We start from the raw sequence: 26,484 nt of genomic DNA, 5'->3' as shown, positions 1-26,484 counted from the left end.
ATCCAGTTTTAACTTCTTGACAGTCTTCTAGGATATGTGTGAAGATACATAGGAAGCTGACGCTCAGAATGCTATGAAGGTAGAGAAACTATCACTGAGTACCTGAGCCAGGTCCTGAGCTTATCACTGTATCTGGCGAGTCAGCCACTTATAATCTTATACATTATCCGATTTTATTATCAGCCCAGAAAGGAAACTGTGACTCAGAGTTACTTAGCTGGTAAGTGATACCGGTATTCCTGGGACTTGAACCTGGGCCTCCTGAGTCCCAGCTGTGGAGACTGTTGCTTCTTTCCTGGATTTGTCTGGTGCCTGGAAGAGGAAGAGGAAGAGGAGGTGAGGTTCTGAGGAGCAGGGCACACATGTCCCTCTGAATCTACCGAAAGTCTGTTCAAGCCCACAGGACATTTGGGCTCAGCCTGTGCAGCCCAAGGGACAGGGACCTCATGAGGGGCAGGGCGTTGTCTCTTCCTGAACCTCTGGCCCCACCCTCACTTTCTCCAGGACTGCTGGCTGTGGCATCCCCCTAGACCTCAGGGGGCCCCTCCCATGGGTGTTTGGATTTTCAAAGGGACCTAGGGAGCCCAGAAGGCTGGCAGACTCCCCAGAGGAACATCTGTCTTAATGGAACCTACAGAGGATTGTGTCCCAGGGAAACGGGACACAGTGAAACTCGAGGATGGGGTCAGCCCTCCCTTCATGGCCTTGGCAGGACCAGCAGTGGAAGCTACCAGAAGTAGGCTGTAGGGTGGGGGCCTTTCAGAAAAGTCCAGGGAGGAGGCTCATATGAGCTCTTGTGAGAGGACCTGTGTTCACCCGCCTTCCTGCCCTCTGGCTGTGGCAGAGAACTTGCCCCAGAGCTGGCTGCTCTTTGTCTGCATCCTCTCTGGGATGGGTCGTTGTCTGCCCGACCAGGTGGCTGGTCTTGGTGGGGCCACTTGGAGCCATAGCTGGGGTCCCCCAAGGCCTGGCCTGTGCCTCTGGGCTGAAGGCTGCTGGGCGCTCTCTCAGGGGGCGGAGCCAGTGGAGTTTGCCTCAAGGTTTCGTCACACCACCTCAAGTGCACTCCATCTCTGACCTGAGAGCCCGATGGGGTGCATCCAACTCACAAGACCCTGGGCCCCTCTCCCAGGAAACTCCCCACAGCACCCCCACCCAGAGCAAGGTGCCCATCTGGACCAGAAGCTGGATCCAGGAACCCCCTGGCCTTCCCAGGAGACAAGGAAGATTCTTCTCTGCCCTTGGGACCACAGATCAGAAATGAAGGCTTATTATAACCTAGTTTGGGGCAACCTGGAATCAGGGCCAGAATCCACAGCCCCAGGGTCTGGCCTACCCTCAGCCTCACCCTACCTAGCCAGCCTACCCCACCTCTCACCAAGCTCCCTGGCATCCCCCTACCTCTCCTCTGCCAGGGCCACACAGCTGGCCTGATGTCCCCATCACCCCCCAGGTCCCTGCTTCATGAACCCACTAACCACCAGGCCTCAGCTGCTTTGGCTTAGCCTCTCCATAGGGGACTTTGCTACTTGCTCAACTCGGAATGTCTCTTTTCCCCATCTGAGTTTAAGGCTTGTCATGCTAGTTATTGGCCTAGGACTATGTGGCAAGTAGTCCCCGAGATGGACTATTCTGAAGCCCTAGGAGAGGCCCCTTCCAGGGATGGGAAAAAAACCAGGAGATGGAAATGGAGATGGGAAATATCTATGGGTCATTCTCCTGGAAGGCAGCACTGTGCTAGGCCCAGGCCCAGGCTCTCAAGTTACTTTTATGACAGCCTTTTGAGATGGAGATTGTTGCACTTGTTTTTAGGAGAGAAAGGTCATGAGAAAGGTAAGTAACTGTGCTGAAGGTCACGGAGCTGAGAAGGGGTGGCACTGTGATTTTAACCTAGTGTCTCCTTGCACTTCACCTGGGTGCCTACTGGGAATAGGAAGAGGGTGGGAGAGGAAGGGAACCAGCCCAAGCCACTGCTTTGGTCGGTGTTTTTCTCTGATGCCTACTAAGATGAGTGTGCATCCGCAGGCACAGGTTGGGGATAGTGTGAGCCTGAATTGGGTTGGCAAAGACACCTTGGGCTCTGGCATTATTTGCAGGACCATGCTGTTGGCCCCCTCAGAAGGGAAGAGAACTTCCCAGGGCTCCTCCTCTCTGCCTTTTCCTCTAAGTTACATGCAGGTCAAGGGCAGCAGGCACCCTTGGCAGTGGGAAGGGGCTGGCTGGGGCTGCCTATCCCTAGAAGGAATGTAACAACTCTGCTGCCTTCGTTAGCTGGTGGCATCTTGCAGCACCCACCCCACTTCCGCTCTGAGAATAGAGTGGAACTGCAAGGGCCTGAGGAATTGGGTGGGGGGCAAGGTGGGATCACTGTGCTTGTTAATCTGCCGCACCAGGGTCCCACTGGCTCTCCTGGGTCCCCCTGACAGCTGGAGACAGGGGATCCTGTGGCAGGGAATGGCACTCCTTCCCTGGGTGGGCTGGGGCACTTCGGTGCCCTGCAAATACCAGGCTTTCCCTGGAAGCTAGTTCAGAGTCCCCATGCTCTGCCTGGCACTCTGCTAGACATTGAGAGGATAGCAGTTGAGAGGTCAAGGCCTCACCCTGGCCTGTGGCAGTGTTTCACCCCACCTGGTCTCAGTGGAGGGAGAAGACAGTATGGGAAGATCTCCACTCCAAACCTGGGTTGGTGTGGGGCCGTGCTGATCTGCCCTGCTTCTCTGGTTGTATCGGTCCTTCCCAGTGGTCTTGACTTGGACCTGGATTCTCAGCACCAGGGCCTGTCTGGAGTGAGGCTCCCTCGTTCTCCTGCCAACCCACTCTCTCACCAACCCTGCCCTCCTTTGCCTTCCAGAGGCCTGGAAAAAGATAGCAGCTTGGGCGAGGGGCTCACTATGAAGAAACAGAGTGGCATGCACCTGACCCTGCCTGATGCCCATGATGCTGACTCTGGTAAGAATGTGCCCCGCAGGCCACTGTTCATGTGGGCCCACAGCTCGCTCTCTGTACCTGGGTACCACATGGAAGGTGCCATTTGCCCACCCTGGGCAAACCCCTCTTCCTCCTCACCACCACTGCCCAAGGGGCTTGATGCTATGGTGCTGCCCTTGGACACCTATCGGGTAGCCCTGGGGTACGTGGAGCAGCTGGTATGAGTGAGGGAGGGACCCTACCTCCAGGGTGAGGGGAAGAGAGAGGAGACTGGGGTGGCAAGGTGTCCTGGAGCAGAGACTGTTTCCTCTTAGGCCTGTGCCAGAGGCCAGAGACTACCTGATGCCATATAGATGAGTCCAATAGAAAGGAATGGGCTGAGCTCTTTGCTTTGCTAAGCTCAAAGCTGACTCTTCCTGGAAAACTTATCCTGAAACCCAAGGGTTGTGAAATTCAAATGAATCCAGGAACCACAAACTTACACGTTTAAGCTGAAGATCTGATTAAAGCAAAACACCTTCAAAGACACAAGAAGAATTAGTCATGCGAACAAAAGTGTGAGTGGAGTTGTGCTTAGTGAAGTTGCTCATTTTCTTACTTCTGTGGACTTGAGCCAAGTTACAAGTGATGGAGTTGATTCCAGCAGCCATCCTCGCACCTGACCCTCGGTCCCATTCCAGAGTGCTGGGCAGCATGTGGATCTGCTGTCTCCAGGCAGGGAATGGTTAGGGGAAGGGTAGCTCCCTTGCCTTTAGAGGGGAGGATCGTGTCCAGTTATTAGGACTCCATGTACACGTGTCTCATAAACTGAAATCATCTGTGGTTTGCCCTGAGGTCTCCTGAGTTTGTTGGAACCTTTACTGCCTCTGAGGGCAAGAGAGAAAGTGCTCACATTTCACCTGTATGGGAATTATAAATGTCAACAGCTTACGTATCCCAAGCAGAGGCCCATGCCACCCACAAGTGCCATGGGAGAGGTTTTTTGAGGGCAAAGGTCTCACTTGAGCCACTGCCTAAAGACTCTTCACTTCACAGCCTTCCATGGTCCCTTTGCACATGGAGACTAATGTGCACTTGTGAAAACAAAGTAAAAATGGCAAAAGGAGAAAAAGGGAATTTCACCACCCAGACCTTAATAAATGGCACTTCAAACTTTTTTCCATGCATGCCCGTACTCATTGTTTATGAAAATGTGATCATATTCTGTTGTAACTTGCTGGTTTGCACCCATCTGTATAGCGAGAGCATCCTTCCACACCATGTGCACGTCACATGTAGGCAGTGTTACTGTAATGACTGCAGTGTCTCAGATGATTATATCTTTGCTTATTTTTAATTATACCTATCATTAACATTCAGGTAATTTCTGTTGTATTCAGTATTATAGGGAGGAGTTGAACGAGCATTTTGGCTGACATTTGTGGCTGTTTTCCTTTGGGATATGTTCCCATGAGATTTCCGCCTGCTTGCCCCTTACGAAGCTTCCCTCTGCAGCTGTGGGGGAATGTAGGCGGTGGACCCTCCCTTGTGAGTTTGTGAGCTGTTTGCCAGCTGCCGGGCCCTGCCACCCTGCCCTGGTCCTGGCGCCCTGTCTGTCCTTGCACAGCTGGCATCCTGACCCTGCTGCTCAGCTCCACACCCTCTTGCTCTGCAGGCTCTCACCGGGCATCGTCCATCGCAGCTTCACGACTAGAGGAGGCCATGTCAGAGCTGACCATGCCCACATCGGTCCTAAAGCAGGGCCCCATGCAGCTGTGGACCACACTGGAACAGATCTGGCTCCAGGCTGGTGAGTGCCTGCCTGCAGCCACCAGGGCTGCCCTGGAACAGGGGAGTAGGGAGGTGGTATAGGGCACTTCGGGATCAGGAACCTGGCACAGGTTCTAATTCCAGCCCTCCTTCGCTTGCCTCAAGCAAGTCACCTAATGTGCCTGGCTCTAGGCATTCTTCTTGGCCCAGTCCAGAGCGTGCCTGCCTCCCTACCTGGCAAAGGTTCTTGGCAGCAAACACGGGGAGAGAGTTTGAGGTCAGGACAATGCGGATGGGTCAGAGGGCTGACAGCACAGAGACTGCCATCCAGGTGGCAGTCCCTCACAATCACCAGCTGGCACCCTTGCCCCTGTAGAGCCCACAGGCTGGCAAGTGCCGGGAGGCTGGTGTCACACAGACTGGCCAGCCCTGGTCGAGTGTGCTGTCGTGCAAAGTAGCTAGTGTGGTGTGTAGCACATGCTCCTCAGGGATGCTTGGCTTCCCATCGTGGCGGAGGAAGAGGCTGCAGCGGGTGGGCAGAGCATCCTCATGTCAGCCTAGGAGGGACTCACTGCAGAGTGTCTGACAACTAGACGATGGTACAGGTGGTAGATTAGAGTAAAAAGAGAAAATCAGAGCCAAAGATATTTACTGTCTGAATAAAACAAATGACAACAACGTAATGGAGAGGAAGATGAGGGATCATGTGGAACGCTGAGCCTGCACCAGACCAGCCTGCCTGGCTCCAGAGCTGCCAGAGGGCTCCATCCTCATCTTCCTCTTGCTCACCCTCCTGCACCCTTTTCACCGTAAGGCTGGGGCTGCAGTCTCCAGCGGAGCTGGAGGAGAGAGTAGATGTTGCGACAGGCTGTAGAAGGTGCTTGTTAGCTCAGCTCTGAGGCCTTCCCTCACATGTTTTGCACATTTGGCCACATTAGTATGCAGCACGCCCCTGCACTCCCCATTGCAGGATCTGAATATGGAAAAAAAAGTTGGACCAGGATCCACAGAAAGGCTAGACTTAGGAGCATTTGCATAATGCAAATATTGCCCCACTTAGCATCTCAGGTCCCTTAGGATGCCAGGGAGGTAGGGGGTGGGCTCCACAGCTTGTGGATCTTAAGTAGGAGGAGGAATATTGAAGAATCCAGAGGATAATAAACAAGCCTCCTCCTAGGCCAAGATCTCCCTGCCATCTCCCAAGACATGGAGCCATATGGACTCTCCTCTTCGGGGGCAGAATGGAGCCCTGGCCCCTACATGTATCCATGGCATAGGGAACAGCACCCATGTGGGGCCTTTGCAGTTCCCAAGGCCTTTCGTTTTTCTAATTTGCCACATTCACTACCATGGGCACATCCCTTCTTGCATTTCTGCCTGCTCACTCAGGGTGCTGGCCTGTGCTGCTGTCAGGTGAAAGGCTGGGACGTGTCAACATAAACATGTCCCACAGTAAGTTGCATACCAGCCTTTCTTCTCTGGACATTGTCCCAGATGTCAGTCCATTGAATGCTTTGAACACTGTGCCAGATGAGAGCCAGGCAGGGTAGTGTTAGGAGATGATCTGGGTGCAGGTAGCAGACCCAGAATTGCAGGGGTCACACAGGATACATGCTTATTTCTCTCTCATATAATAGTTTGGACATAACCGCCTCAACTGGGGTGACAGCTCTGCTGCCCCTAGGGTGTTGCTCTCATCCATGTGATCCAGAATGGCTCCCTGCCACATTCACATTCCAGGATGTAAGATAAATGTGGAGGAGATGGGGGAGCACTCCCTCCCATTAGGACATATCCTGGAACTTACACACATTTCTTCCCCTGGGGATCATTGGTCAGAACTCCATTATTTATTACCCCTAACTGCAAAGGACTCAGGAAGATGTCATTATTCTGGGTGTCCATATACACCTTTTTTTTTTTTGAGACAAGGTCTTGCTGTAAAGTTCAGGCTGGCCTTGAACTCACTAAATATCCCAGGCTGACCTCAAACTCACAGTGATCCTCCTTCCTCAGCTTCCTGAGTGCTGGGATCGTAGCCATATACCACCATATCCAGCTTCATATGCCCCATTAAAAATCAAGGGATCAATGGGCATGGTGGCACATGTCTGAAATCCCAGCTACTCGGGAGGCTGAGGCAGGAGGATTGCAAGTTTGAGCACAGCCTCAGCAACTTAGCAGGACCATGTCTCAAAATTTGAAAAGGGGCTGTGGATGCAGCTCAGTGATAAAGTGCTTTCCTAACATGCACAAAGCCTTGGGTTTCATAATCAATGCCACCAAAAAAAAAAAATCAGAAGGGGCAGTAGACTGCTGCATGGTGACCATTCATTGTAAAAATTTGAGGACTCTGGGGCAATCTGCACCCCATAGGCTCTCCCCTCCCCTGGTTTTCATCAGCGTCCACATCTACTGAGCACCTGCTGGTAAAGGGCAGCCAGGAGTAGGTTACTAAGGCCATGACTTCTCCCTAACAGCCCCACCTAATTCAGGCTAAGCACGTTGTCCTCAGCATCCGAGCCCATCCCCACTAATGGTTCCACCAGCTGCCACAAATTTATAGGAAGGGAAAGAGATCTCTTCATCATTTTGGAATGAGCTGATCCCTCTAGTTTGGTTCAAGATAAAATTGCAGCCCAGTCTGTTTTGGCAAAAAGTTCCAGCATGAAGCCACTCTGGTTGGGAAATGTCGCCTCCCTCCTCTCCCAGGTCTCTCCATCCTTCCTCCCCTCTTCACGCTCCCTGCCACCCCAGCCCTCTGTACAGGCCCCTGGGAGGGAAAGAAGCTCATTGCAGGGGTCTTATTCAGTCAGTGGGGCTGTGAAATGGGAGTAGCACCAAGCCCCGTGGGTGCTCCAGGGTCTGAAGAGGTCCTTTGTAGCAAAGCAGGAGTGCTCCATGCCCTGCTTTGGAGCTGACAGTGCCAGAGAGGGGGAGATGGGCTGAGGGAGCAGCTCGGGACTCCCTCTGCTTGTGGGAAGCTGGCCTGAGTCTCAGTAATCCAGTGCCAGCTTCATGCTGACTGGACTGTGGCACCCTAGTTGTTTGTGTGCCTGACCTGCAGGTGTGGGCCACCCAGCTATGCCCTCTGCACACTGGGCAGCTGTGGCAGAAGCTGGTGTTTATTATAAAATTAGCCAAGGGAGAAGCAGGTTCTCACCTTGGGTCCTGCCTGCTCTCCTACTTTTGTGTCCCTCTTTGCTCTTTTTTTTTTTTTTTGGTACCAGGAATCGAACTCAGAACCTTGTGCTTACAAGGCAGGTGCTGTGCTACTGAACAAAATCCCTGGCCCTTTGCTCTCTATTCTGTCTTTCTTCACTCTCCCCTCTTTTCCAGCCCAGCCCCCTGCCTTCAGTGCCTTCTTCCCACATCCTCCTCTTCCCTTGCTCTGACTTTTCCTCCACTTTCCTCCCAGTGTCCCCTGTCTGCAGGAAGACATGCCAGCCCCTCAAGGCTCCTGACCCCCAACCCCCTGGAGCTCTCTGTGCCCCAGGGCTGAAGGACTGAAGTCAGCCTCTCTATTCTCTGTGTGACTCTTCTGGTCTTGCTCCTTCCTACCCTGAGTCTTCTCTCTCATTCCTTCCTCCCTTCCCTTTATTCTGGGTGTCCATATGTCCTGATGGTCTATTCCAGGCGGGGTGGGGGATGCTGATTTCCGTTGGGGGGTCACTGAAACTGCCACACTGGTGCTCAAGGTTAGCCAAGGTGGATTCCTTTTAGGGAACATATTTCTCTCTTGCCCTGGGTGTCTCCAAGCTCTCAATTGACAGGACTCCCTCCCTTTCCTTTCTTCTTTTTTCTCTTTTCCCTTTTCTGAGGTCTTGGGGCAGTCTCTGTAGGAAGCACACCTCGCCTGGGGCGGCCCCGAGCCCCCAGCTTCTGGGCTTCTCCAGCCTGGGTGAGGCCCGTCCCCGGGCCGGGGTGGAGAGCCTGGGCTCCAGCAAGAATGGCAGGAAGACTGGAACCACTCTGGGTGCAAGGTTAGACCAGGATGCCTCAGAGAAAAGTAATAAAAGGGACTCTTGTGAAGCTCCAGGGAGCAGATGTTTTCCATTTGTAGCCTGCGGAGAGAAAGCACAGAGGGACGAGGGGGTGGGGAAAGAGAGTGCCAAGAGGACGAAAACCAACCAGAGAAGGAAGGCAAGAGAGGAACCTGAGAAGTAGCAGGAGGGTGAGGGGACCAGAGAGAAAGGAGGGGAGAAGCAGAGTAAAGGTGCCAAGGTCCCGGAGGGTCCTGTCGCTGGGGTGGTGGACAAGGAAAAGCTAGTAGCAGTGAGTTCTCCGCCAGCCCTGGCCAGGGGAGGCCAGGATGGGTGTGGGCAGTGTGGGCCAGGTGCCAGGCTGGGAAGGGAAGGTCCAGGCAGCAGTGGGCTGGGTGCCATAGGCTCCTCCTGCAGCCCTGGCTGACTGGCTGTGAGCACCATGTTTGGTAAAACAGTGCGTAGGAGCCGGGGCATCTGCCCAGGGGCACTGAGGGCAGGAAGTGTGGGCACACTTCAGGCCCCAGACCTGTGCAGCTGTGTGCAGTGTGGCCAGCGCCCTTGGGAAACTTCTCGTCCCTGGCTCTGCACCATGCCATCTGGCTTCCTGCCTAAGTGGTGACAAAGGCCATCACATGGAGCAGCCCTCCCTTTTCTTTGGGGCACATTCCCTGGTGTGTGCCCCCTCAGGCTCTGGGCCCAGTTCTCCCTCTGATTGAAATCCGTTGGTGTGGATGCACCATAAGGAGTCCCCAAGGGAGGGAGCAGGGACAGACCTCTGAGGGCTCAGGAGACAGGGCAGCGAGTTGTAAACAGCCTAATGAGCCGTGCCATGGCCAAGTGGGCTCAGCCTGAGGCCTGGGCATGGAGAGCCTGAGCGCTGGGGCCTCAGCTGAGCCGAGCTGAGCTTCTGCCAAAGGGGAGGACGTGGCCGCAGGCACTGATGTGGGGGCAGCCTCCCCACGCCAACACTCATCGTCCACAGGCCTCCTTCTGCCTCTCCCTCCTTCTCTCGTGACCCTGGGGAATCTGCCACAGTGGTCTCCGTTCTCCTCTCTGCAGTACAAATGCTGCCTCCTCCAGAAGGCCCTCCGTGCCATGCTGACCTGACCCCTTGAGTGCCTGTAACACCGAGCTGGCGCCTGTCACTTTACTCCCCTAGGCCTCAGGTGGTTTAGTTGCTCATCCGCCCCCGCTCCCATCCCTGTTCTTGTCTCTTGAGAGGACCAGGCACACAGTCAATAGCTGCCCGTTAGACACCCAGTTACCAAGGCAGCCTATCCGGAGCTCCCAGCGGCAGCTCAACAGCAGAGCAGAGGAGGAAACCTGACAGAAAGAGCTAAATCCCTAAATCCTGGGCCAGCCCCTAGCAAGGCTCTGGGCTCAGAGTCCATCCCCCAGCCCCGCTTTACTGTGCTGTCTACCTTGGCAGTCTCCTTGTCAGCCTGTGTCTGGGAACAAGAATCCGCCCCAGCCTCCCCTGCCCTTGTATCATGGGAGCCTGAGTCTCCCAGGTTCTCATCTCCGTTGAAGAAAAGCCTGCCCCAGTCCCCAGAGCCCTCTCACATTTTTGGACATGGCGAGCTGCTTGGATTGCACCCTGAGCTGCAGTCAGTGTTCACTCTGTGGACCCCAAGTGTCATGTGTTGCAGTGAGGCCTTTGTGTCCTTTCTGAGGCTGACCGGGACACGGAGGGGGGTGCCTGGGTCTGTTTTGTCTGCCTCTTCCCGGGAGTTCCTCTGGGGGCTGTCTGTCAGATACCCAGCCCCAGACGTGATCGGAAGCGGCATTGCCTCAGCTTTCAGCCCTGCTAGGAAGAGCTCTTGGCAGAGCCACAGCCCGACTCTGCTGGTCTCCTGCACTCCCATCTGTGTTGTCATCCTTCTGTGACTGCCACATGGGCACTGGCCCCAGGACAGGGCAGCTGAGCCCAGGGGGCTGCTTTGGAAGGAAGGCAGAGTGGGGTGTGAGGCCGCCATGCAGCCTTTCTAAAAGCATCTGCTGTGGGCAGACACTGTTGCCAGGGCACTGAACTGTGCATTTCTGTGGGCTGTCCTGAGTTAGAGAAGGTGCCTACTTCCCGCTGATCTGCTTCTGGGTAGATCTGGTCCTACTTGATGGCCAGAGTCTGCTTTGTGGGGAGGCCAGATATGGCTTTGCCTTTTCTTCCAGGGGGAATGGAGTGAGGCCCCATCTCATTTCTTTTTTTATTTTTTAACATTTTCATATTTTATTGGTACATTTTAGGTATACAATATAATGACATTCATCATTGGAAATTTGCTCCTTTACATAGTCTCTCTTGGTTCTTATTTTTCCCCCTTTCCCTGCCCTCCCTTCAACCCCTCCATCGCTCCCTATTTACAAAGACTTTGTTTCCATTTTTCCATTTTCTCATATTACTTCCGTTCTCTCCTTTCCCCTACCCCTCCCACTTCCCCTTCCCCTTCCCCTTTGCCCCTTTTCTTCCTATTTCACATTATCTATTGTACCTTTTAGTCCTTATTTACAGTTGCAGTTTCTCACACTAGAGAAACTATTCGATATTTACACGTGTGTGTCCTATTTATTTCACTTAAGAGTATCGCCTCAGTGTGCATCCATTTAGCTATAAATGTCTCTAATTTCTCATTTTTTATGGCTGAGTAGTACTCCATTTTATTTTTTTAAAACCACATTTCTTTATCCAGTCTCCAGTCAATGGGCATTTGGGCTGTTTCCAAGCTTTAGTTATTACAAACTGTGCTGCTATGAACATGGGTGCACATGTATCACTGTGGTATGATTCTTTTAATTCTTTGGGGAAGATCCCCAGTAGTGGAATAGCTGGGTCAAATGGGACTTCCAGTCCTAGTTCTTTGAGGTATCTCCATACTGATTCCCACAGTGGTTGCACCAGTCTACACTCCCACCAGCAGTGGAGCAGGGTTCCTCTCTCCCCACAGCCCCGCCAGCATTTGTTATTGGTTGATTTCCAGACGGCAGCCATTCTTTCTGGGGTGAGGTGGGATCTCAGTGTTGTTTTCATTTGCATCTCTCGAATGACCAGTGATGTTGAACATTTTTTCATGTTTATTTGTCATTTCTACTTCTTTGTCTGAGAAATGTCTGTTCATTTCAGATGCCTGTTTTTGGATTGGGTCTTTAAATTTGGGAGGTCTGATTTTTTTTTAATTCTTTATAGATTCTGGATTCCTCTACTCATTTCTTAAAGTGGAGATCACAACAGTACCAGCAGGATTAGTTATGAGGGTGATTGAGAGGAAATGCTCTGTGGAGTCAGGGCTTGGCCCACAGGCCATGTTCCATAAATGCAGGTGGTGGCTTTGTCTCTTACCAGTGCCATTTGGTCTGAGCTCTGTGCTGTTCTTTAGCAGGTGCCTCCAAGCCTCCTCTCTCCCTTTTCCTCCTCCTCTCCTGTCCTTGGCAGGATTACCGGGCTACCTGCGGGGCTCTGAGCACATCCTTCCTCAGCCTGAGCATGACCAGTGGGTGGCAGAGTCAGCCCTGCAGCCTCCCTTCTGCCTCTACGATGAGGCCTCCCAGAGAGCCACCAAGCCACCAGACCTGCTGCTGCCCCCATAGCCCAGGCACACCACGAACACATGGGTGAAGCGTCTGAAACAGAAATCAGACAGCCCTGAGCGAGTGCTCAGCCCCAGGGGACCCCCTCCGTGTCCACACTCCCAGGCCCTGAAGTCAGATGGTCCAACACAAATCCTGCCTTCATCGCTTAGTGTCCATGGAGCCCTGGGGAGGTGCCATCTCCTCTGCCCAGGTCCCTCATTTCTAAAGCAGGATTGACAGCACTTGTCTTCCAGGGTTTGGGGGCGCATTGACTGAGACTGTCTGTGTGGAGCCCTCTGCCACAGAGTGAGCACCGTGGCCTGTTACCTAGGTTACCCCTGTGCCCCCGCAGTAAGGGCATCGGCAGCATGACTGGGGGAGTGCTGGGGCCTCCGCCTCTGAGCCACCTCACACCTTCTGTGGCTGTTCTGCTTCCACAGCTGAGCTGTTCATGGAGCAGAGACACCTGAAGGAGGCAGGCTTCTGCATCCAAGAGGCAGCCGGCCTCTTCCCTACCTCTCACTCGGTGCTCTACATGCGGGGCCGGCTGGCTGAAGTGAAGGGCAGCCTGGAGGAGGCCAGGCAGCTGTACCAGGAGGCACTCACGGTGAACCCAGACAGCACACGCATCATGCACAGCTTGGTGAGTCAGCCCTGCCCCTCCCCCGGCCCTGCCATGTGCCTGTCCCTTGCTGGTGCTCTTCCCTGATCTCTGTCCCCTGGTGTCTAGGAGGTGAGATGGCTTCCTCCTGCCCCAGTGGGAGAGACTGCTCCCTGTGTCTCCATTGATTAAAAGATCTAGAGGGGTCAATTGGTATTTTTTGTGTCTTCCTTTTGTCATAAGGAAGTGTTCTAGCCCCAAAGCGCTTTCTCTGTTACTCATTGGCTCCTAGCCTCATTGGAAGCCAATTTAAACCCTAGGGATTCCCCAAATGCTCTTCCTCCCAGGGTCCCCAGGACCCTTTCTTTGGTCATTAGGCTTCCTTCTTCATTCCAGGGGAGCTCTGTGTCTCCTTGGGTTTCAGTCCATGCCCTGCCATGGACTGTCATATCGGGCCTGATTCGAGCATACATTGAGAATGGTCCTAGCATGGTTTCCCAAAGCCCCAGTCTGAAGGTGTGGACCCAGGACTTGGGTGCCTGGGGCACCGTGGCCCACCTGTGGGAAGGCTCAGGAGCTGGGAAGAAGGATGCTGGTGCTCTTGACCCATCCTTGCCACACTGCCTGCCTGACCATGTGCAAGTAAGCCACCTTTTCTAAGCCTCGATTGTACTTATCCAGCCAGTGGGGTCTCTAGTCCAGGAACATCACTGAGTACCTGCTCTGACAGGTGGTGTGGTCAGCCCAAGAGAGAACCAGTTTCCCTGCCATCCTTGCTGCTCCCAGAGAGCAGGCATCAGGACAAATGTACTAATCTGAAAGCCTGCATATGCTCTAGTGATTTTTGAAGAATCATCTAGGAGCCCATGGTTAGCAACAGTCTTCTCCTGTCAGGGTGTGGCTTCCACCTCAGATGCCCCTTACCAGGGCAGTTTGAGAATGGCACGAGGGTAACCCTGACATGTGCCACACAGAGAACACAGAAGGATCTGGAGAATGGCTCCAGGTGGCTGAAAGGGACTGATTTGTCCACGAGTAGAGCTGTAAGGAGCTGGCTTTGAAGCTATAACTCAGCATAATCTCATGCATACTCAGTGATCATGTGGTGAGGACTTTGCCAAGGGAATGGAAATCTCCCTTGGGAGAGGGCTAGCCCAAGTCACTGTTATAAGGTCCTCTCCAGCCCCTAGCACCCTTGACTATGGAATAGAACAGGACGCCCAGCTCAGCTGTCTTTCCTGATGTCTCATTTCTTCAAGAATTTCTGACTTAGGCCCATGTGAATGTTCAGCCCCCTTTCAAGAATGCCCATGACACAGTCTTCCACCCCAGCCATGCTTTCTTCCAAATGGCTCCTGTTGCCTTCCATTTGGCTCAGTAAATGTTTGTTTTTTTCCAAGGCACATCCTCTTTCCTCCTAGAATTCAGACATTCGCTTCTCTGATAAATGCCTCACCAGAGGTCATATCCAGAAACTTGATTAGGGAGGCGGAAGGGAGGATGTGGGCTGCCATCAGGCCCGCAGCCAGGCAGAGATGTCTGCCTGCCACTGTGTTCATGGTTATGAGCCTGCAGGCTTGGCTCTTAAAACCCTAGAAAATCCAATAACAAGTACAATTTTGAAGTAACAGTGTACCATTTTTCATTTATGCTTATTATTGTTTGTAGCTATTTTCCTGAAATTGAAGCAGTTTCCAAGGGTGGGTTTCCATGGTAACTGAATAGCCGTCCAGAGTATCTCCCTGCAGATGTTACTGAAATGGTCCCTTTTCTCTTCCTGGGGTGCCTTGCCAGTTTGATGAAATTGGAGCAAGCCAGAGCCAGGCCTGCCCCCTTTTAATGTTACCGGCAACCAGAGGGGCAGTAATCTCCTGCGTGGGCAGCCTGTCACCTTTCCACATGCTTTGTTCCTGCCAGCATCCCACACATGTGCATAAAGAATAGCAAATCACAAGCCTGGGAAGATTTACCAAGCATATTTTCTTAAAGACATGGAAACACTTTGGCATGTTGATCTCAAGTGTTACCCCTTCTGAGTGTCTTCCTTGTACATGTTTAGGACTCAGGACATCTGGGATCTAATCCTGGCTCTGACCCTGATGCACTCTGGTGACTTGGGAAAACACTTGACTTCCATTCTACTTGTGTCCTCTTTTGTAAATGGATAATAATCTTCATTGTTCCTAGGGCATAGTGTTGCTCTAACCAAATGAGATGTGCATGTGAAAGTTTACAGTACAATAGCAAAAGAGGCAAAGGTGCATACATACCACTGTTCTCCATTCCCTCCCCGTGACGGACATTGCTAATCAGTCACATCAGTTTTTCCCACATAGCATAGATGGGACCTTGGGACCTTTTCAGCATGATGTGACATGATGGGAACCACTACCAGTCAAAGTCAGCTTGACATTTAGGTAAGGGAGAGTCATTATAAAGGTAGTCAGTAGGCAGTGAGAGATACATTAGTTGTCTCAGCCTCTGTGAACTCTGGAAGTTGGTACATCTTTGGAGAATTATCCAGAGAGGAACTGGTATACCCCACCACCACCACCATGTCATTATCAAGCCAGGTCCCAGGGAGGAAATCCTGGCCTTACCACACCATTGCAGCTTTATGAGGACTGGTTCCTGATGGTATGAGAGGAAGGAAGGCTGTCTCTCCTCTAGGAGCCCAGCCACCCGCAACCCTGGGCTGGAAGTGCTTGAATCATCCCCTGTGAGCCCTCCAAGGTCATGGGTGAACCCCACTCCCTGGGGTCTGGGAAGAGCAGGGTGGTGAGCATCCTGGTGTGCTGCCTGACAAATGCCAGAGGCTAAAGAAAGCCCTCCCCCCCGGGGGGGGTGGTCAGGAGCCAAGCTGCAGGCCTAAGAACATAAACTTTGGCCCATGAGCAGATTCTGTCTGCCCTGCTCCAGATGCTTCAGGGGATGTTTCCTTGGTTCCAGCTCTACCCTTGCCCAGCTTTGGCTCTTCTACCAGACCAGGCACAAAGGGACTACATTGGCCATTCTCACTGCTGCAGGGTCCAGAGGAGATTGTCCATCGAGCTCTGGTCCTGTGGGCTGCTCCTACGTGGCGACTATTGGGAGGCTGGCACATGCTCTCTGCAGGTGGAAATCAGGTCCCAGGAGCACATCCTAACAGTCTCTGCCAGTAGGCCTCCTCTAGCCCACCTGAAACCCCCTCTACTGGGGCACTCAGGATTCAGTTCACTGGCAGAAGACTAGTTAAGAACAGGGAAGCCTGACCCTTAACCTACCTGCCCTTGTGGAGCATGGGAAGGGATCCAGGGTCCTCCCCAACATCAGCTGGAGTCGCCCCATTCGAAGAAGCCCCAAGGGCCTGTCTGAAAAGGGACCCGAGGCAGCCCACAATTGTGTCTGCATACCTTTCCCACTGTCACTTCCCAGGACCCCTTCGTGCCAGATAGCTCCAAGAGGGATAGGATTCCTTGGCAAGCCAGGGCACCAGGCAGGGACTGATGGATGTGTCACTGAGCACCCTCCTGGAGGGCCTTCCTTGAGGCCACCTGAACACAGTGGGAGGAGGGTCATTACTGGTGGAAATGAGAGCCCTTGGGATGGTTCCCAGTGAAGACAAGGAAAAACTAATTTTCCCTTTCTCCTTCTGAGTTCTTGAACCCAACCCCTGTAATAAAAGAGATTAACAAGAGAAAAATGGTGGGGTGTATTAACATGTAGTCCTCACATACATGACAATGAGTAGCTCTCAGAGGAACTCCCACTTAGACAGCATCTTCACCAAAGAGCAATACCGTCATAGAGAAAGAGCAAGACAGAAGAGAGCGACCTCGAGTCTCCAGGGGCAGCAAATTATGGCAAGGCAAATAAATGGGAAGGTCATGGTGGGCAAGGGCTAATAATGACATTTGCTATAGAGATTCCTATGGTGCTGTCCCTGGACAGATAAGCATCCAAAGTTGTCCTTGGTAATGCATCACTTTTGTCCTCCCTTGTAAATTTTACAAGTGTCCTGCTTTTAGGCAAATAGAGGAGAATGAGAGCTTTTCTTGTATCTGCTCTTTTGATTGTTATCAGCCCAGAAGAGTCCTCTTGCCAAGGTACCATCTTTTGGAGTGGCATGTTCTGTCACCTTTCAGTGCCACCGTAGAAGGCCCCAACCCACCTTAGACAGACCCCTACCCTCAGCTTGGCTAGGGAGAGTACATGCTTTGGTGCGGGAACAACTTGAATCCCTTGGGCATGAGTGAGCCAGTGAGGTGTTCCTGGATGGCACCTGCCCTCCTCTCCCAAGGACAGGCTCTGGAAGAACGGGGCTTCGTGCTTTCTTCCTGGGGACAAGCTGCAGGCTGCCCCAGAGTTTTCTCAAGCATCACAGCTGCAGCAGGGGATCACCCCGCACAAGCCTTGGCTCTTGTGATATAACCCCAAGTGGCAATTTCTGAAGCAGTCCTGGCCGCGTGATAGCCTCCTGTGTCTCCACATGCCCTGGAAAGGTAGGGAGACTGTTGCGGTCACCTTTTGCTTTCTTGGTGACAGCATGCAGTGAACTTGTTCCCTTCATTGTTTCCTCTCATTCCCAGTGTTCAGTGCCTGCCTTGTTCTTTAGAGCATTTAGGGGAACAGAGCACGGTGTAGCACACGAACCTCTCATTCACTTTACCTGAAACTCCCCAGGGAGACACCTGTGTCACTGAAGCCTGAGGCTCTGGAGTGGGTTTTCAGGTGCTCCGTGGACCCAGCAGAAAGGGCCAGGTCTCTGAGGCTAGAGAGATTGACTTGCTGTAGAGCCTCATCTAGTGCCCCTCTCTGGCCCTCTTCAGTGGAACACGAGGGGCGACAGACCTAAGACAGAAGGACAGCCCTGCCTGCCTTCAAGTTGGGCATTATTTCCTGTAATGGGCCAGTGTTTTCTGTAAATGGGGATAATAACTTAGACTCTTGTGAACTCAGGGGCCTCAGATGAACTGAATACTGTGAAAAGAGAGTCAGTATTGGCATTTTTGTCACCGTTTACCTGGAAGACTTGATGGTGAATAGCCTGAGTCCCACCTTTGACCAAGAGAATTTCCACTGGACCATACTGATGTGGAGTGAGGGCTGTGGCCCACACTGCCTTGTGCTGCAGGGTAGCTGTGACACCCAGCAAGGTGCTGAGGGACAGGGCCAGGACCTCAGAGCGGCCTTTGGGTGACTTCTAGGGTTACCAGAGCTTGCTCTGGGGGAGCTGCCTGCAGACTGGAGCATGGCCTTCACCTCCACCTGAGCCCTGCTTTGGCCCAGTTCCTTAACCTCTCAGGCTCATTGTTCTCATCTATAAAATGGCAACTGACCCCTATGGCAAGCACCTAGAGCTATTGTTAGAATTATGCTAAATAATTTTGTAAGCTAATGAGAAAGTGGTTGGCATTACTTTTGTCTTCTTCTCTTTGAAATGAAGCTCCCAGGCCATGTTCAAATGCTCTTGGTTTGCTGAGGGAAGTGGAAGCCCTGAGCCACGCCCAGAGGCTCATTGCAGAGAAACAACCCAGTCCTCACCAAGTCTACCAGCAAAGTCTGGCCAAGGTGCAGTGTGCAGTGTGCAGACGCCAGCTACCTTGTGGACGGGGCCAGGATGCACAACACAAAGCAAGCCAGGCTGATCTGAGCTAAGGGGACAACAGCTTGCTTCATGGAGGTTGGAGTGGAGGGAGGAGAGGGATGTGAGACCTTGTCTTCTAGCCCCTCACATGGGCTGACCCAAGGCAGCTGGAGAGGAGGTGCTGCTTTCTAGCCCTGCACTCTGGCCTGTACCCATGCCAGGCTGGCTTACCAGCTGTTTCCTGACTTTAAGGAGGAAAGGTGTCCTGAGCAGCCGAGAAATGAAACTCAGTGCCCAGCATTTTGGAGGTTCCCTAATACTGGATGGGGTGTAGTACACAGAGCAGCGTAGTCTCTGATTCCTGGGCCCACTGGCTTCTGCATGTGTGTGCCCTGTGAGAGAGAGAGAGAGAGAGAGAGAGAGAGAGAGAGAGAGAGAGAGAGAGAGAGAGGATCAGAGACAGAAAGACAGACACTGAGTGTAAGTGGACACTGAACCTGCTCCATCAACTCCATTAGGCGTGGAATATTGCTTCTCTTTGGCAGGCAAGTTCAACAGGAATGTCTTGGCCATTTGACCTCTTAGTGAGATGATTTTATTGTGAATTCTTTTTGCCTCTCACCAGTAAATGCTTCCTGAGGCCACATTCCTGATGTCATGTTGAGCTGGAGGAGGAAGTGGTGGAGGGTTCTGTAGGCTTGCTATTGGGGGAGGTGAAAGGTATGACCCTCACCCCAACACGAGTCTGCTGGGGTTCAGAATCCCTCCTTACCTCACTTTACCCTTGGACTAACACTGTCCCCAGCACACCCTGAGCCTGCCTCTGGCTTGGGACCACTGGGGAGCCTTAGCTGCCATGCTCCTGAGGTCCATCACCAGCTCTACTGAGGAGGTGGGGAGGCTGAGTCTGAAGCCCATCACAGCTTCAGATCAGAACAATAGTGGGGTACTATTGGCTTAATTTGTTGGTGGTGAAAAGTCTTACTACTCCCATACCCAGGAGATAAGAGTTGGTGGGAAATGAACCAGATTTATTCAAGGGCTGGCACCCTGAGAAGATGGAGGGTAGCTGTTGTCCTCTCAAAAGCACCATTTTGGGGAACTCAGATACATGCAAGGACTTTTATAGCGATAGAAAGGGAGAACAGGCAAACATGGCAGGAAGACTACGTGTGAGCCAGAGTCTTCACCATCCAGGGCATATGTCTGTATCTTTTTTTTTTTTTTTCCTGCCCAGAACATTATAGTCATCCAGGACCTCCTGGGGCTAGTTCCTATACAGTGGACCCTCGAGTTACAACTGCCCTGACATACGAACAAGTTATGACTGGAATTTTAGTTTTAACTTACAAACAAACTTTTGAGTTATGAGCCAAATGCCAGCCGCTTGTGCTTCCGGATGGTCTCAGATACAGATTTAACCCTTAAAGAGTTCTGGAAGGAACATTACAACATCCTTTCCTGTGTGGGATTGAGAAATCCTGGGCCAGTGTCTCTCTAAGGACACTGAGATCTGCCTGTACATAGGAGAAAGACTGAAGGGTGTGTGTAGAGGGGCCTGAGCCTTCAGTTGACCAACCTGAGGTACAACCAGCCCTCCCGAATGAAATGAATTCATAAGCCAAGGGTCCTGTGTACTACTTTAGACACACATTACTTTTCTGCTTGTGAAACATCATAGCAAGTTACATGCTTTGTGCCGATTGATGCACAAGACTAAAATATGGGAGGGGGCTTACATACTCTGATGTTATATGAGAGTCATCAGATGTTCTGAGTTTTATAAATCTAAAGAAAGATTACTTAGTAGTTAATATATTAATCACCTAGCTTTGGCTTTTCTTTAAAATTTAGAATGCCAGCAAAGGGTGAGGAAGAACTCTACAAAGGATAACTTGTAAAGGAGTAGCCACAGTTAGAAATGTAGTTCCAGAATCTGTTTTGTGAACAAAGGAGTGGGAAAGACTCTCCGCATCTGGAGGGTGCAGCATGGGCTGACCACCAAACAGCCATCGCCACCCTGCTAGCCTCAGCCTCCTGCCCAGAGACTGGGCCCCTTTTCCCCAACACAGAGGCCTCACTTCTAGAACCCAGAATGCAGAGGCCCAGCTGCAGCCTCCTGTCCTAGCGCTGAGCAAGCCATGTTCCCAGGTGGACAGGGCCACCAGCCAGCCCAGAACCCAAAACCAGCCCAGGATGGGGAGGATTAAGGCCCAGCCTTATCTCAAGGTGGGCTGACAAAAATGGGTCCATAGGCTCTGGAGTCCCCTCGGGTGTGACCTACCCTGCGGTCAGTCCCTTGCCCATCCCTGCCCTCTCCAGACAGACAACCCCAGCCTCAGCAGACATCTCACCTCTCGAGCACCTAGGAAGAAGGAAAGGTGTGGGTTTGGCCACAGAGCAACACAGCCACCTGCTAAGCCAGGAGACCCCACCTAGGCTGGACTCCCATGGGGTCAGGGGCCTTCTCAGCCAAGGCCTCTTTGAGAGCCCAGGGGCCTCTGGGCGCAGGGTCTGGAAGGGAAGTAGACCAGCCTGAGGCCTGGGAGTGGCCCTGCTGAGGAGTGTGGTGGGAGGGGTGAGTGCCCAGCCAGGTAGGACTGGAGGAGGAGGATACACCTGGGGGAATGGAGATGCTGAGATGCCTTCCCTCGTGTGGCCTCCTCAGTGTGTGGTCCTGCTCTAGAGCAGGCTCCACCCCATACGGGGCTCCAGGGACCTAAAGGCTCCAGCAGCCACTAGCTGATTCCCAGCTTCCCAGCTGGAAAGGCTGTTATAGAATCCCAGGAATGTGCCTTGAGCTCAGAAAGAAAATTCCCAAAATAACTTCTATAAATACTTGAGGAGGGATGGGAGGAGCACTTGGCCTGGCCACAGCTGGCCTGGCCAGGGCAGGCTCCCCCCAGAAGACAAAAGAGGTGCACCCCTCCCAGGACTTCCTGCCATCCCTTCTCTCTGGGGGACATCATCAGGCACTCAGTGAGGAAGGATAATGTTCAATGGCAACTCTGAAAAAGGACAGCAAGGCCCTCTTTCCCCTCCCTCCCCATCTTAGGATGTTACCCCACAGAGAACCTGGCTCATGACAGGGAGTCCCCCACTCAGCATCTCCGTACAGACCGGAAGATTAGATCCCAGACTGCCCACACTGGTGGTCCTACGAGGCCAGCCTTGATTAGCAACGTGGGGCAGCATCCTTGGCCAGCAGTCCAGGTCAGGAAGCACACAAGCACCTCTGGTGTCCCCAGTTGTGCATCCTGGACCCTCCCATCCTGGTCCTGCTGAGCTGCTCTCCTGTGGAGAAAAGAAAACCAGGAAGGAGACACAGGCCCTGTCCGTTGCACCCCGAGGAGGGGGCAGGACAGGATGGCATACTAGAGCCCCCACAGTAACCAAGGACAACCTCAAGGGGGTTGTACGGGCCAGGACCACTGTCCTCAAAGGGAGTTTCCAGGGAAGGCACCTTGCAGGTGACATGTGAGAGCCAGATGACTCCCTGAGAGCCAGCAAGGAGAGAAGTGGGTGGTGATGGGAACTTCTGGGGTCTTCTCCAACAGCCCTGCCCCTACCCAAGACCAGCCAGGTGTCCCTTGTAGGCTCCATGGCTACTTGCCATAAACACTAACCCCTGAGGATCAGAAGCAGAGAGTCTCAGTGGGCCTGGTCTCCTCACTCAGCAGGTGAGGGACAGGAAGATTCAGCAGGGACGTGTAGATGGAACTGTGTCCCCACCATCTCTCTCGAGACCTGTTCTTGGGGGATAGGCTGCCAGGCGGGAGTGGTGGCATTGCTGCAGCACTGGGCTGGGGGCAGAGCAGGTGAGGCTTACATCTTGCTGGGACTGGGTCCTGCCCAGTTGTCAGGCACCAAACAGCTCAGTTGCTACCAAACACAAACAAGGATGGTGTTGGGGGCAGGTGGCAGCAGATCCTGTTACAAGCCCTGGCCCTCTGGGCCCCAGCCTGACCCCAGCCTGGCTGGTGTCTCCTTTCAGGCTCCCAGGTCAGTGCCGCGGGGTGTAGCCCACAGTCCCCCTTCCCCCAGAGCTGTGCCCTCCCTCCTCTGCACATCTTGGAGATGCTGCCATTTGCCATTTGCCCACTGTGTGCCCTGGCTGCAGAATCCTCGCCACAGCCCTGCAAGCCCAGGCAGTTCCATCCCCTGGTTATAGATAAGGAAACCTCAGTGGAAGGGGTGGCCACTTGCCATGGTCGCAGTACTTGTCAATGGGAACTGGGATCCAACCCTGCCAGACCTGTGGCTCCTCAGCCCTGGCTTTCAGCTCTGCCCAGGCACACAGAGGAACCTACCCAGACACACGCACACACACGTGTATACAACCCTGTCAGCCCTGCTAAGAGCAAGGCTTGTCAAACTCCCGGTCTCAGCAGCAGTGTCCTTTATTCCAACAAAATCTCACATGGAAGGAAGCTCTGTAAAGAGTACTTGGAGGGCAAAAGCCACTGTCCCCTCTGTTGCTCCCCTTGGGCAGACTCACAGGCATCCAGCCTTCCATTTTTGGTGCTTAATTTGGGTGTCTGGTGGCTGTCGACTCACTCTCCTTCCCTCCTCGTGAGTCCTGTTCCACTGTGAGCTGCTCAGGGTCTGGCACACAGGCCGTGTGGGCAGAGCAGCTTGGCCTGGGGCCCTGCTGGCCAGACGGACACTGCCCCCGCCCCAGGCAGCCCTGAGTCAGCACCATGCGTCTCTGGCCAGAGCTAGGGCTGCTCAGAGTGCCACCCTGCCCTCTGCTCCCCTGCCTGTCCCCTGCTCTGCAGCTTTAGCCACTAGAGATCCTTGGTTCCCACTGTGCAGGTTGAGTGAGGGCTCCATGAGTACATTTCCTCTTCCTACCCCCAGCCATGGGGCTTGGAGCCAGCATCTATGGCTTTTCCTAGGCTTCCTGAATGCCATCTTTCTCTCTTGCTTAATTGGTTGCATTCCAAGCTCTGCAAGGACTTTGTGAAATCAGACATGTGCATCTTTCCCAGTATGTCTCCATAGCAACGCAAGGCCTCACTCTGGGGAGCTCAAGGAGGAGGAAAATGATCCAGCTAAAAATGTACACAGCCGTCAGTGGGCGGACACTGGAGAGGAATCTCCAGGCATGGAGAAGGAAGCTCCCCAGCCCCCCCACCCACCCAGAAAGTTGGTGTTGGGGCTTTACCTTTGATGTTGAAATGAGGGAAAACAGAGCCAGCGCCCTCTCCCCAAGGGCTGGGACAGAGATTGATGGGTTGTGTGAAGCAGCCTTTCCTTTCCAGGACCCTCCCTCTGCTCCCCAGCCTGTGTCCCTGCTCCCTTCCTGGTGTGGGTGGAAGAGGATTTACAGAGCACTGGGTGCCAGTTTCACATCCCAGCCCCTTTTTGTGACAATTCCTGTCACTTCCTCCAGCTCTGTGGCAACAGTTGTTTGAGCCAAACTGCAGGGCCACACTTCTTGCCTGCTCCCAGGCCAGAACCCGGGGCCTGAGCCTACCCAGCCTTTGCACCTCGTACCATCCTGTGTACTGCCCACCTGACGCTCTCCTGTGACCCTCACCTGCCAGGCAGAGCTCAGCAGGGCACTTGGCACCCAGGACCCAGCCATCCCTGGAAAGACAGACTGCCTGATGTAGGCGAAGGAGTTCCCCTCCCCCTTCTCTGGGCGTGGGTCTCTGCCCTCCATATGCAGGGTCACAGCCCTGGAATGGACACCCAGGTCTCGAGATATCCCTGGGGTGAAGGCACCTGTGTGCTTCGGGCAGCAAGGACTAGTGCCACTTCCTCTTCAAGAGCTTTACATTCACTGACTCATTTCAACTTCACAGCAGCCTTAGAGGAGGATGCTGCAATTTTACCATTTGCAGATGAGGAAGCTAAGAGTCAGGTGGTTGTGACTTTCCCAGGGTGCCCCAGATGAATCAACCGAAAGGCAGGTCTGGACTTGCAAACCATGTCCTTTGAGCTAGGAGGAGCAGAGTTCCCATTAGCGGTAGTCTGGGAGGCTGGAGTTGAAGCAGGGCTTAGGAAGGGACAGATAGATTTTGTGTAAATAAAAGGCACAGTCACTTGACAGTGTCCAAGCAAGACACAGACCGGGGCCTCTCTGGCTGGTGGCTGGCAAGTGAGCTGCTCTTGTTCTTGGCCCTGATTGCTGGGACACCCCTGTTCCAAGGTGCCCATGTTAACCCTGCCCTGTCCTTTGTCCTCAGGGTCTGATGCTGAGTCAGCTGGGCCACAAGAGCCTGTCTCAGAAGGTGCTGCGGGATGCCGTGGAGAGGCAAAGCACATGCCACGAGGCCTGGCAGGGCCTTGGCCAGGTGCTGCAGGCGCAGGGCCAGACAGAGGCTGCCGTTGACTGTTACCTCACCGCCCTGGAGTTGGAGGCCAGCAGCCCCGTGCTGCCCTTCTCCATCATCCCCAGAGAGCTCTGAGCCCACTGCAGCAGCAGGATGAGGACAGTGGCATCCAGATGTGAGCCTCAGGAAAACAACAATAGTAAACACTTCTGCGAGCTGTATCCCTAGTTCTCCCCGCTCCCTCCAGGGTCTCCCAGCCTGTGCCTGCGCCTGCTCCTCTTGAGCTGTGTGGACAAGATTTGCATCCAAAGCAAATCCCTTGCTCCCTGGGACTTAGACACTGGTGTTTGTGGGCAAGGGTGATGGGAAGCTAAAGGTGCACTGAGGGTCTGTGTGTCTCGGGTACTTGGCCCCAAGCCCTGCCCTCAACATCCCTGATACCTGGATTTCCTGGCTTTGGCCAGGTTCTAGTCCAGAGCCTCTGCCCCACAAGAGATGAATCCCACAGGCTGCCCTTGACCTGGTCAAGCTTTTCCCTCCTTCCTTCCCAGGACCTTAGGAGACAAACTAGCATGGACCCTCAGTGACTTTGCATTTGTGACTGGGTGTGTGCTGGGGGTGGGGGGCAGCTGGGCTCCCCCAGCACCCTGCCTTGGGCTCTTGGGACCCCATTCCCAAGTCTTGCTTCCCAGATCACCCCTAGGCCTTGCCCAGGGCCCTCACAGCCTGAGATTGCTGGCTCTCCAAAGACAATGGGGTCTCCAGGTTCTTGTCAGACTCCAGTGATGTTCACCATTGCCCCTTTGTCTGGAGGCCATTGGGGCCCTGTGTGCTCTTCCAGTCTGCCACCAAGTGCCTTTGGGCCTCTGATGTCTAGCCAGGGGCTCGAAACACTGGCCTTAGCACTCTTCCATTTCCACCTACCTGATCTACCTGCAGAGGACCCCAGCACCACTGGTCTTCATAGGCCCTAGGCTGGTGGCCCCTAATCAGGGCTCACGATAGAGAAACAGCTCTGGATGCAGCTGTTTCTAACTCCTTGTGTCATTTCATTCCTTCTAGTCTTTTCCTAAAGGCAGGTCCCTCTGGAGCTAATAACGTGGAAGGGGCAGTCCACAGTTCTACCCCAAAGCATCACCCACACCCAAAATCTTGGGATTTTTGGATGACCTATGCCCAGTGCTGGCCATTTGGGGCTCCCATGAGCTGTGACTGGAAACCACCAACCCAGCTCCCTCTCCATGCTTGGGGTCCACAAATGTCACACTTGGAACTCTGACCCAGGAAGTCAGTCCTCAGGGCCTGGCAGGAAGTTCCCCTCTGACCTGTGCTTGGTCCAGGGGTACAGATCTCACTTTAAGGTGGGAGAAGGCCAGCTTCCTCGGAGGGAGAGGCCCACGGGAAGCCCGCCTCAGGCTGCACTGGCCCTGCAGGTCACACGGTTTCTCCACCAAGAGCTGGCCAAGGAGCAGCACAAGGATTCTCAGTCCTTTGCTTCTTGGGTGAAGGATCTCTTGTCAGTGTATGTGGATATATAAATATAGATATAAATATATATAGAGAGAGAGAGAGATATATATTTGATAGAGATCTATTTTTTTTGAAATTCTCTTAGGAAAAAAAGAATATGCAAATGCTGTTGATATACCTTGGGGTGCCCAGAACTGTTGGGAATCAGTTCTTGGTAGCAGGAAGGCACCAAATGTGTTCCAGCTTTTCCCATTCCCTCTTTGGAGCCACAGAGGGCTGGGCCAGTTGCTGACCATGATCTTCAGACTGAATAAAGAGACCCTGGAAGGGGAAACAGGA

The 26,484-nt window shown here is 53.3% G+C and overlaps 1 protein-coding gene across 1 annotated transcript in view; it reads left to right on the top strand.

The window, feature by feature from the left end:
- The window catches only part of Ttc7a (tetratricopeptide repeat domain 7A), a 117,700-nt gene extending 91,216 nt beyond the window's left edge, over positions 1 to 26,484 (top strand). The window contains exons 17-20 of the mRNA XM_004839401.3: positions 2,852 to 2,949; positions 4,583 to 4,717; positions 12,668 to 12,870; positions 24,589 to 26,484. Of these exons, the coding sequence (XP_004839458.1) occupies positions 2,852 to 2,949; positions 4,583 to 4,717; positions 12,668 to 12,870; positions 24,589 to 24,810 (658 nt within the window). The 3' untranslated portion in view covers positions 24,811 to 26,484. The remainder of the gene's footprint in view (positions 1 to 2,851; positions 2,950 to 4,582; positions 4,718 to 12,667; positions 12,871 to 24,588) is intronic.

Source organism: Heterocephalus glaber, unplaced genomic scaffold (assembly GCF_053883595.1).
Source record: "Heterocephalus glaber isolate CG9 unplaced genomic scaffold, H.glaber_assembly_v1.0 deba00001457, whole genome shotgun sequence".
Lineage (NCBI taxonomy): Eukaryota > Metazoa > Chordata > Mammalia > Rodentia > Bathyergidae > Heterocephalus > Heterocephalus glaber.
Note: the sequence above shows the minus strand (reverse complement) of the source record. Positions and strands in the feature narration are given on the sequence as shown.